Source organism: Augochlora pura, chromosome 9, assembly GCF_028453695.1.
Source record: "Augochlora pura isolate Apur16 chromosome 9, APUR_v2.2.1, whole genome shotgun sequence".
Lineage (NCBI taxonomy): Eukaryota > Metazoa > Arthropoda > Insecta > Hymenoptera > Halictidae > Augochlora > Augochlora pura.
In genome coordinates this window covers 2,722,080-2,733,325 of record NC_135780.1, presented here as the reverse complement: position 1 = coordinate 2,733,325, position 11,246 = coordinate 2,722,080, and the positions used below count along the sequence as shown (strand labels likewise).

General features: G+C 38.6%; 2 protein-coding genes across 2 annotated transcripts; one reads left to right on the top strand and one right to left on the bottom strand.

Annotated features, from left to right (window-relative positions):
- Nucleotides 1-142: 142 nt before the first annotated feature.
- LOC144474913 (7SK snRNA methylphosphate capping enzyme) lies at nucleotides 143-7,835 on the bottom strand. The gene is made up of 4 exons (XM_078190308.1): nucleotides 6,072-7,835; nucleotides 4,175-5,474; nucleotides 3,878-4,096; nucleotides 143-3,728 (listed from the first exon to the last, which is right to left on the bottom strand). Exons 2-4 carry the CDS (start codon nucleotides 5,462-5,464, stop codon nucleotides 2,901-2,903), a joined length of 2,337 nt encoding a protein of 778 aa, XP_078046434.1. The 5' UTR covers nucleotides 5,465-5,474; nucleotides 6,072-7,835; the 3' UTR covers nucleotides 143-2,900.
- LOC144474914 (uncharacterized) lies at nucleotides 7,578-9,542 on the top strand. Its single transcript, XM_078190309.1, has 6 exons — nucleotides 7,578-7,700; nucleotides 7,792-8,218; nucleotides 8,511-8,711; nucleotides 8,797-8,993; nucleotides 9,064-9,171; nucleotides 9,243-9,542. The coding sequence occupies exons 1-6, from the start codon at nucleotides 7,578-7,580 to the stop codon at nucleotides 9,540-9,542; spliced, it is 1,356 nt and encodes a 451-aa protein (XP_078046435.1).
- The last annotated feature ends 1,704 nt before the right edge of the window (nucleotides 9,543-11,246 follow it).

The following is an 11,246-nucleotide window of genomic DNA, read 5'->3' as shown; positions in this document are numbered from 1 at the left end:
AAATGCCTAACTAGACCAGCACACAACCATCTGGAAAATCAAGTTTCCTAAGGTAATCCTATAAAATGATTAAAAATAATTAAAAACAATGGAAAGGATAAAAGGAATACTGTGAAAATTATTTTGAAGGAAAAATCAGTCATTACCTTATATTATTGATCCGCGCAAACATAGAGAGGCTAGTGACTCAAAGCGGTTCTTTATTAATAATCTGTTCTTTTACACTATGAGTGCTCTTGGTAAGCATCTAAATGGTTCATCTCTCAGTTCCACACTCTCAACACACACAACATGGAAAAGTGATCGCGCCCGGAGTCGAATTTGTGCTGATTGTTTTGTTCACGACCGCCCACAAACTTCTTTCGCCATTCTTCACGGGCAATTGACGCTCGAGGAATGGAAATAAACACGCGCCAGACGGGAAAGAGGAGCAAAAATGAAAAGTCGTGTTACGTTCGTTCAGTCTCTGAGGAAAGAAAGACCGCGTAACCGCCACACGACCCCGTTATCTCGTTTCCCTCCATTGTTCGGGTGTTTCTGTTCTTTGAATTCCGCGATGATCAGTCGGTTTCGTTACCGTTGAGCTGCAACAAACAAGGTGTATAAAGGAAGCGATACGGTGTATTCAACGAGAAAAAAATATATCCGTAAAACGTTAACAGAAAGACCGGCAAAATTTTTAAGCCGAGAGGAAGGTTCGTGTTCTTCAGGGTAAGGATGGCGGCCACATCACTGTCGTTCCACCTCCGTGATGCACACAGACTAGATAATATATCTCTCACCACTTCTGCTCCATTATTTCCGCGCGAAAATGCTGATATAAACAAAAAACGTCCGTTTTGACGAAAAAATTTTCCGTTTTCATCTCGCTTCGGTATCGCGCCGAGCAACACGATAGAAATAATACTTTCTCGACGACTTCGTTCTATGTCTTCTCATTCTTCGTGACCATACTCTCCCACTCTCTCGCTCTCTCTATAAATAAATAACAACTATATGAAACAATACGCTCGGGTCCTCTAATATTACACAAATTTACAGGTCTACAGTCTAGAGTCTTTGACCAATAGTTCGCCTCTTTATATAACACGCTCACATGTTCTCGCGACTTACTTCCGTTCCACACGCGATCAAACAAACAACGGAGAAGAACAAAATCATATCCAAAGAAAGAACACTACGATCGGGTGTGTGCTGTACTCTCTTCGAAGCATTCGGCAGGCGACTGGTGATCCAGGGACATTCTCCACAACAATCCTTATCAAATAATCTAGGATGAACGGCTGGACAACGTCCTTGTCAATCGATTAGAATTATAACAATTTCTTTTCGAATGGGAACACACTTCGTAACTCTTTGTGAAATTGGAGCAAGCGACTTTATTCAATTGTTAAATCAAGTTGTTTGGTCCAATTTAAAAAAGTTAGTCTGTTTTAGATCGATTTCCATAATTCGAATATTTTCCCTCGTTTTCTACATGATTTTCCAATTTTGAACTGTCGGTGCTGATTGTCCTGCTCCGTTTTGTTTTTGTTTTTACAGGAAATACTAGTACCACTGCAACAGGATAACCAGCACTTTGCAGTTTTGATCGTATTTGTTTCTTTGTACAGACGAAAGACATGGTAAAGACAAAATGAGGAAAAATAAACGATCAGTCTTCTGTTGATCAAACACGTGCTTCCTGATAGTACAGCGAACAATAAGAAAACGCTCTTAATTAGGCACGGTACTTAGAATTTGTGTCGCGTATCACCTTGCTCCCGTCTCGCGTTAGACACAGCCAGGATAAAACACGCCCTGTCCTCGCTATCACATTGGTGCTACGCAAAAGCGATACAATTTCTATCGTGTACAGTGCTGATTTATGTTTCTCTTCTTATCCCCCCACCTTCCACGCTGTTATCTCTCTAATGGCGCATCGCTGTGTCGCGTACAGTTGTAGCAAACTTAATTGGCAATTATCGTTGCGGATTTCATGCAATTACTATAAACGTGGATCAGTAATATACAGAATATTGTAAATACTGTTCCACTTACGTCCAGTTTATTAAAATTACTAAGAAGAAAAGTAAATTTCTCTTCGCCTATCTGTTGTGATTGATGTAAAAAGGTACACATTGTCTATTTATCTGTTAACTATTGTCTTCGATATTGTGTAAACGAGGCCATCGATTGTATCAATGATTCTACAGTATGTCCCATAAATGGTAATGGTAAATAATATTATTAAGTAAAATGAAATAGTAAGAAACTATAATTTAGTAATTATAGATGCGGAACACTTGATCTTACTCTTCTGTTCTATGCCCGTGACAATAAAGTGCTTGGTCAAGGACGCTGTCTCCACCCAAATGCACGACTCCTACACGTACACAGAAATCCGCTATACAAGCCAATTGATTTTACTCCAACTATAGCTTCGCTAATATTCGAGATCGATTTCAAACGCACCGATACAAATACACTGAAACTCTCACCAGGTATTGCGAGGGGGGCACCTACAAGTTTCTACTTGATATAATTCAATTTTCAATACAAAATTAAAAAAAAAAAAACAAGATGTAAACAAGACAAACAAACGGTGTCACGGGGGTTGGATTAGAAAAACGCTAGAGAATAATACTTTTTCCGTCCTAAACATGTGCAAGCGGATCGAGTTTCAAATTCGTCATCGTTGTCGTTGGAATCAATAAAACGAGATTTTCGTGGAGTTCCGCGTCCATTGTCGAGATAGCCTCGCGATTCTTTACAATAATTGTTCACGAGGATTCTAGCGAATGGAAAGACAGATAAAAGAGAACGAAAACGAAAAGGTCGGCCAACTAAATGGATAACCAAACAGTCAAAAGTTGATAGCACCGCTCGTTTTCCACGCAAGAAGCGCTCTGAGTACTAATTTACGTATTGTCCGAGGTCAACTCGCAGCGTTGCGTCTCTGACCGAACCTCTTCACAAGGACTCCTTGATCCATTGTTCTTTTCCCGCTGATCTTCAGGCCTTGAATCTTCTTTGTCTTCTGTACAATCCATCTCTTCAACTGCCGGTCTTATTTGTTGCACCTTCAATCTGCTACTGCTCTTCTCCTCAGACACCAAAGTCTCTTCCTTTATTTCCACTGTCCTGGTATTCTCTTCACTCTGTCTGGACTTAGACGTCTCCTGTACTTTCTCAGAACTTCTTCCGTCTACCGGATTCTGCTTTTTCGTGTTCTCGGTACCAGGTTCCACAGCCTTATCAGACGCTTCCTCCGTCTCCATCTTATCATTTTCTATACTGACGTCCAAATAACACATTTTCGAAGCATCTGGCGGTTGACTATCGTTGGTATAACCAGGAGTGTCGTAACATGGCGTAGCACTGGGAGCATAAACGTTCTCCAGCTGATCGTACTGGCTCATAGACTCATTGCTCTGCTGGCTGATCTCTGACATGTTGCCGCCTTTGTTATTGTCTTTCTGGAACAGCTTCTGCTCGTACTCTCTACGCTCAATTTGCTCTCGCCTCTCCACTGTCCGCTCTTCCCGTTTCGATGTCGAAGCTTCCGCACTTTCTGGAGACAATCCAGGCTTGGTAAATAAGTGTATAGGTCGTTGAAAGCCCCTCGATGGATGTGGAGGAATAGATAGCACCTCACACTTGGAAAAACCAACCTCGGGAGACAACAGATACTGCGTGAAGCTGTGCGGTCGAAACTCGATACTCTGGTAATTTTTGTATATCCGTTCCTGAAACACGAGAGGGAATTAGTATTTTTGAATGGATTAGTGGCTCGTGATACGCTTTGAAGTAGGACTCTTATTTCGTAGTCAGATATTCATTTAATTTAGGTATCCATAAGTATTAATGAGAGCTTTACTTTAGAAACTATACTTACTGTTAGGTTCTTCTTCTTGGAGTAGCTGCTCCACCATTGTGGCTCTAAAATAAGGACCCCACCTGGACGAAGTTGAGCATACATACGTTTGAAGGCTTGCTTGAGGCCTGTGTCGCCGAAGTTCAGGTGTATCCACTTGGTGATGGAAAGGCAGAGGATCGTATCGAACTGTGGTTGCTCCGTGCAGAGAAGAGCGTCGTTCTCGAGCACATAGTTACCCTAAAAAGTAAAGTGTTTTAATTTGCTACGTTTCATATGCTTAATGTACAAATTGAATTATTGAATTTGACACAATACCTGCACGAAAGTAACATTATAAGGAAAACCTTTGTGATTCTTGTTCTTTGTAAAGCCTGGAATATCAACCGGTCCATAATTGATTGGCATAGACATTGGGAAGAAGTTTACATCATGGTGATCACTGTCTTCATTACCAGCAGGGGACTGTACACAATTGACATAGTGTTTGATATTTTTTCTAGCAATATTGATGAGTTTTCGATCAATGTCAATACCGGTTACACTGTGAGCTGCCAGATCTCTTGCAACGGACAGAGTAATATGGCCAATATTGCAACCAATGTCCAAGACATCTTTCCGAATGAACAACTCTTTACGCTGGGCAAATACTGTCAGTCTTGTGTCTACTTCATGTTGAGAGTTACGATAGCCATAGTACCTATTATAGTTACCATACTGATAACGGGCATCTTTCTCTCGGAAATTTGGCATAGTTTGTTTCTTTTTCTTATCCTGACTCGGCCGATGTTGCGGACGAGGTTTCCATGCTCCGGGTTGAGGGATAACAGGACTAACTATTTTGTCCTTTACATCAACCTTCCTTAATCTTTTATCCTTTGGTTCTTCCAAACCTTTCAATCGTAATTTGTTTTTATCTTTCTGTGGACTCTCTGGTTTGGGCTCTTTAGGCTGAATTGGTGGTGGAGAATTCAACGGTGGACACTGTTGAGCTGTTTCAACATTTACCACTGCAGCCACCTCTATAGGCTCTGTGATTTCAGTTGTATCACATTCTTTAGGCTTAGATTCAGGTGGATCACTTGCATCATCCTTCCCAGAACCAGAAGAAGCCCTTTTTTTCTTTCTATTTCTGCGTTTTGAACCTTTTTTGGTTGGAGAGATCAGTTGCTTCTCATACTCATCATCATCACTACAGTTGCATAGATTCAGGGGATCACAAATGTTCGGAGGTATAATGACTTCAATGGCCTCTTTCTTGTGTTTAGGTGTAGGAAGTGGGCTAGACTTGGGTGTAACAGCATTCATGGCTCGGTTTATTTCCTCGTCTTGCATGCTGTTCAAGTTCAAAGGATCACAAATGTTGCCACCAAGCAGAAATTTTGTCGGTGGTATAATGGCACCTTCCTTCTTTCTACGCTTATATGGTGGAAAGAATTTACCATTGCTGGTAAAGCTCTGCAAACGCTTCCTACCAAACTTAAAATGGCGACCATCTTCGTGCTTATGCTTCTTGTGGGAGGGATTGAAAGCTTTTCTTGATTTCTCATTCTCCTTTTTATTAATTTGACTCACTTTAGTGGGACGATCAATTTGTGCGGATGACATCTTGTAAATTCTGTAAACAAAAAATAACTACATAAAAAATCCAATCTTATATTGCAGTAAACATTCATTAAAAACAAGAATTCAATAACATTTCGAAAATGGCGGGAATGGAGTACGGCGAAAAAATATATAATAACTGCAACGATTATTTAAGTTATAATTACGGAACGGTATGTATAAAAATTCTAAACATCGAATATATAACTTAGAAACTAAACGGTAAATTGACACTAATAACCGTTAAATTAACCAGAGTTCAATTTACGAAACGGAGGTGCGTAGAAAGACATTAATGCTTACTTTTAAATCGCATAATTTTATTGCACGCATAAGTTAAGAATCCCCCAGCGCGATAAAGTAACGCGTAAATATTCTTACATTTTCGTTCATAATTTGGAAGATAAACTTTATTGGGCATCCCGATTGTTTGTCCCGCTGGTTCTTTACGTAGGACAAAACGCACGACGTTCTAGGTGAATTTATCGTTCCCGCGATCGCGCATGCGCAGAAAATGGTTTATGCGTTCTGTAAACGGATGGTCGCCAATGCCCCAAGTTTTCCTTCAGTGTTTCACCCCTTAAATGCCAGACTAACCGAACAAACTTACCCTCAATCGTTCCGCAGACGGTTCTGGTTTCACCTCGAAGTAATTTCCGTTCGCATTAAGCACAAAAATGCAGGTTAATCGTAGGATACGCGACACAGCCAGCTCAGGACCCTCGTTGTGCGCCCATCAACGATGGCGAATAGCTGCTTCGCTTGCCTCGCTCAAACTCCATTTTCTATGTGGCCACCCGAGGGAGCCGAGCGTCACTTCGGCAATTTTCGGAAGCGAAACACAATTTGATCGGGTCATGGCAATTTTCCGAGCGCAGCGCGAATAGAAAATCATTGGGAAACCGTGAAAACTCTCTTAACAAAATTCCTAGCCTCGAATCACGCGATAGAAAGAATTACAAATATCGTGATATGAAAAATCTGTGTGAACATAAATACAGAGACGGTTTACGTACTTTATCTTTCGCGTAAGCCGTTAAAGTGAAGCGAACATAGTTACATCGTATTTTTTTTAATTACTACTACCCACGGATTTTTATGCAAAAATATTCCTTGCTTTAATAATTTTACTAAATAGTAATTATGCCTATTAACATATCCATGTATTATTAATATTTTTTTACTTTTTTTAAATTTCACCTATTTTATATTATTATGTCATTGCTAAAAATAATATTGAACAAGAAAATGATGGAACTCGGATGTATAATATATGCACAATGTAGAACAAAAATATAGTACAGTATGTTGTCACGAACGTGTATATTACCATAGAGAACTTGTAGTCATGTAGATGCATTCATACGGCAATGTTAATATAAATGATGCAAGCAGTCATTTTTAGTAAATGATTGTGTTACTCTGACAGCAGAATATTATTTCATCTAAAATTTAATTTGCATTGACTTTTAAATTTTTTAATTTTTAAGTAATTGTTATTAACGAACTAATGTCGACAACAATAGTTTTTTTTTTAAATTACATTTTACAAATTCATATCGGTTATAACAGTTGCATTTTTGAAATGGTAATAACGAATCGGATTGAACCGCGCGCAACGTAATTTCAATCGACCAATCGCAGCTTTGGCGCCATTTGCTAAATTTTGAAGAGTAAATGATACTTTTCACATCCAGCATCTTATCACGTACGAGGATTGATCAAATAATGTATCAATGAGTCCAAAAATGGTGTTAAACATTACAGAATCCAAAATTACATATTAAACATTAGTGAAAATAATATGGTTATTCAATGAATCTTTAAACGACATAGTTTGTGCGCTTGCCGATTGTTATTGGATCCAAATTTTCATTGGTACCCACGTCGCACCGTGCGAGACGTTGTGAGGACCCCGTTACAAACGCGGCGGGTTTATCGGTCACTGGGAAATTTTCTCTTTCGCGTCAATTTTTTTTTCATAACAAAATTGCGTTGTTCGCCGGTTAATATACTATTATTTTTCTACAGCGTTACTTTTCCAAAACAGTTGTCGTTTCCTTTAGTTACATTCTGCATTCGATCAAACGTTTAATATTTACGGGAACAACAAGATATGCAGCGTAAGAATTGTCTGTTCGAACGACTGGGATCAAAGCATCAAACGCCCCAGATGTTGTTCAAGAAATCGGAATTCGGGCAAGTGGAGTATAATGTGCCTGCAGACAGATTGTCTCAGGTAATGTCATAGGAAAAAATAATGCCGACCTATTCACGTTATATTTATTTATTTATTTTTACATTGGCATGATCGCCGTGTCTGTTTTCAGTTCAATTTCTTCCCCAAAGGTCTTTGCGATGGTGAAATACGCAACTCCTCGTTCTTCGCGACGCCACCGATGGAAAAAAAGTCCATCGTGACGCCGAAAGCGCCGGTGAAAAACAAAAAAGAATCCAAAAGAGCGGACCTGAAGCCGAAAAGGTTGCAGTATTCCGAGGAGGAGCTGGATAATGACTACGAACGAAATGGCAAAGACACTGTGTCTGGAAAATCGAGCACAATGGTGCTTCGCAAACGTGACACAGTAAAATATAACAGTGTCGATGTCACGCGTAAACAGATCACTAAACCACATACAAAGCTAGACAAAATTAAGACACAAACTAACGACAAAGAGAACGACAGTAGCGCAATAGGTAGTAGATCGAAGAACTCGTCAAACGTTAGGAATAATTTATCACTGGAATCGTCTATAGGTAGGTGTACAAAGAGTGAGCAAAAACGCACTTCAGCGTTAAGGGACGCTAATATCAGAGACAAATTGACTCACTTTCGGCTATAACAGTGTATGGTTTAGCTGTTACTTTAATTATAGAAGAATGTTACCATTAAGGATAAAGATTGTAATATGATATTGTATGATACAATGCTGTTTTCTAAGCTGATAGATTTGTAACAAGTAAAAATTTGAGCACACCAGAAATGCATCAAATAGTTTACTCTAGTTTTAATATGGTGGTAGATATAGTATATTTGTTTGTTCTACAGTATTTGATTCTCGCTCAGAGGTACTATCTCAAAGCAACGACCTTTTAGATTGGAAAGGTAAATTATATTGGCTGCAGGTTAGAAGAGATGTTGGTATGTGGATTCAGTGCTCTAGAAGTAAATGTAAGAAATGGAGATATGTCGAAGACTATCATGACCCATCAGATGTACCAAAAATCTGGCACTGCGATATGAACTCTGGTGTGAAAATATTTTTGTTAATTTTTTTGAAAGTTTAATGATGTTGGCACGTTTTATACTACAATATTATTGTCTAATTTTACAGATAAGTCAATAGCATCTTGTGTTATTCCTGAAGTGCCCAAATCATGTGCCATAGAAGCTGATTTAATTGAAAATTCCTATAATGCTGGTAGCATTGTATGGGCTTACATTCGTGGGTATCCATGGTGGCCTGCAATAGTTTGTGATTGTCCTAAAACATTTCAGTATTATAAATTATATAAAAATTCTAACATACCCGTAAGTTTTAATATTTTCTTAATTTTGAAGTCTTATTGCGTGAAATAATAATTAACCGTGCAATTTTCAGAAACAATATTTTGTCACATTCTTTAGTGATAAACTTGAATACGCATGGATTAACAAATCCAAACTTAAACCATTTGCAAAAACCAAATATAGCACCCTTATCACAGAGGTATTTAATTGTTGATAGTAATAAGTAACTTATAGTAATTTTTTAATAACTTATAATAATTTTTATTACAGACAAAGATTGGTAATGTTGACTACAAAAGTGCTTTGGACAAAGGATATGAAACTGCTTTAAATGCTCTTTCATTGTCAATTTCTAAGAGATTGCAAAAGTTTAGCTTTCTGGCACTATACGAAAAATTGTACGATATTAACAACAACACAAACGAGCCCGTCGACGCAACAGAAGATAAAATGGAGACTAGTTCCGACGAAGAAATACCTCCCACGAATCCTCCGAACTCTCTTCCGCTGAAAGATTACTATTTCACCATAATACGCAAAACGCAAGATTACAAGAGTCTTCGATATTAATTAGTACATCAAGGAGATGTCTAGTTTTCCACATAAATTACCTGGAACCGTGTAAGTACACACAACAATCTTCACATGTAACGAACATAATATGGCAGTAGACATTTTCTAAATGGCGTTGTCAGAGTAGATACCTACATTACTGGAAAGTAGTAAAGTGAAATATAGCTCATACAGTATACTACTTTATCGATTACTTAGCGATCGAAAGGTTACATGTTTAGTTGTTACAATTCTCCACAAGAGAGCAGCACTGATACCCCGCGCTGAAAAATCATTACTTATGTTTGAATCCTAGAATAGTTGATACGACAAACAAAAAAATAACTAAAAGGAATTTTAAAAACTGATATAATAATTGTTACTATATTTATAACAAATTTTATTGAGCATTTTATATTGTACATAGACATTCCTAACAAATATTTTTGTAAGGCCTCTGTATCTCGAGACAGCCACTATCTTCAAAAAAGGTAATAAAGAATACATATAATGTACTCGACTTTTAACGCAACGGTGTCTTGTATCCTGGACAACTTTTTCTAGTCCCAGCCCCCTATCTTAAACAGCAGGGTTATCAATATATCTTGTTTGGGTCGAGAGATAAACTTCACGAGAGTTTACTTTATAGCTACCACAAATTTCACTGTCAAGTAAATGATGGAATAAAATGGACACCGAGGTCTGTTAGTCGAAAATTTCCAAGAAGTAATATTATCAATATGACGGCGTAGATCTTCAAAAGATTACCCTTAAATGGTACTGTTTGCAAGAATACGTGTGAAAGTTGTTAAATAAAATTTTGGAGTATTCAGGTGCTTGGCAGTTAATTTGAGGGTAAAGTGGCGGACCATTTGGTGGGACCAGTCAATTTTTCTCGGCTAATATTCGCCGTTTGGAAACGTTTTCTCAGCGGAAATCGTGTGTACATAAAACGCTTGTAAATCGACATGTTAATGTAGTGCAAAGTTCGACGAGGTCTTGGGGTCAGCCCGACGTCAGCGGATGCGGAGACCCTCGTCGTGGCGAACTACGACCATATTTGCGTGTTCCTTGCCGATATATTCTTAATTGCCTATGTGGGAACGAATTCCTATAGATAGGAAACTTCCTCCTCCATAGTTCTCTCGAAAATGATATTGCTCTGAAACAAAATTTTATTCCAAGTAATCAAGACATTTCGGAGCGACACCTTGAAGTCTCTGACTGCCTCAGCAAAATTTCCTATACTCTGCATCATACAGTAATTGCAAATACAGCGGTTTCTTATCTTGCTTCGAATATTTGTATTTCATAGTTCTAAACTATGTACACACGTGCAACTAGTTTCCAAGATTCGTGTCTTAACGTATCTACGCGTACCTAAAAATATTTTGGTAAATTTTTGTTGCATCTTTGGAAGGTACCCGGGGTTACACGTACAGTTTTCAAAAATATTTCACAATCGGAACGGAACGAAAGAAATCGGAATTTTGTCTCGTCCGTCACGATGACCCAAGAGCTTCGCTCGGATCCTTCGCAGTTAACACTCCCCAGAAAGAAAGAAAAAAGGAAAACGATAACCCCAGATACCGAAGCGGGCACATACGTGTCCGTTATCGTCCTCGTAATAGTCGGACGATCGTGTTGCTAACTGAGTACTCGGGTTATCTGTTCTGACTGTCCTTCTTACAATTTCGTTACGTTTCAACCATACGCCCCCCC

Bases quoted from the DNA above. Each gene is read 5' to 3' on its own strand.
- LOC144474913 (XM_078190308.1), bottom strand. From the start codon at position 5,464: ATGTCATCCGCACAAATTGATCGTCCCACTAAAGTGAGTCAAATTAAT. The intron at 4,097-4,174 runs GTATTGTGTCAA...TTTACTTTTTAG, and splicing joins ATAATGTTACTTTCGTGCAG to GGTAACTATGTGCTCGAGAA. The intron at 3,729-3,877 runs GTAAGTATAGTT...CTCGTGTTTCAG, and splicing joins CCAAGAAGAAGAACCTAACA to GAACGGATATACAAAAATTA.
- LOC144474914 (XM_078190309.1), top strand. From the start codon at position 7,578: ATGCAGCGTAAGAATTGTCTGTTCGAACGACTGGGATCAAAGCATCAA. The intron at 7,701-7,791 runs GTAATGTCATAG...GTCTGTTTTCAG, and splicing joins CTGCAGACAGATTGTCTCAG to TTCAATTTCTTCCCCAAAGG. The intron at 8,219-8,510 runs GTAGGTGTACAA...TTTGTTCTACAG, and splicing joins ATCACTGGAATCGTCTATAG to TATTTGATTCTCGCTCAGAG.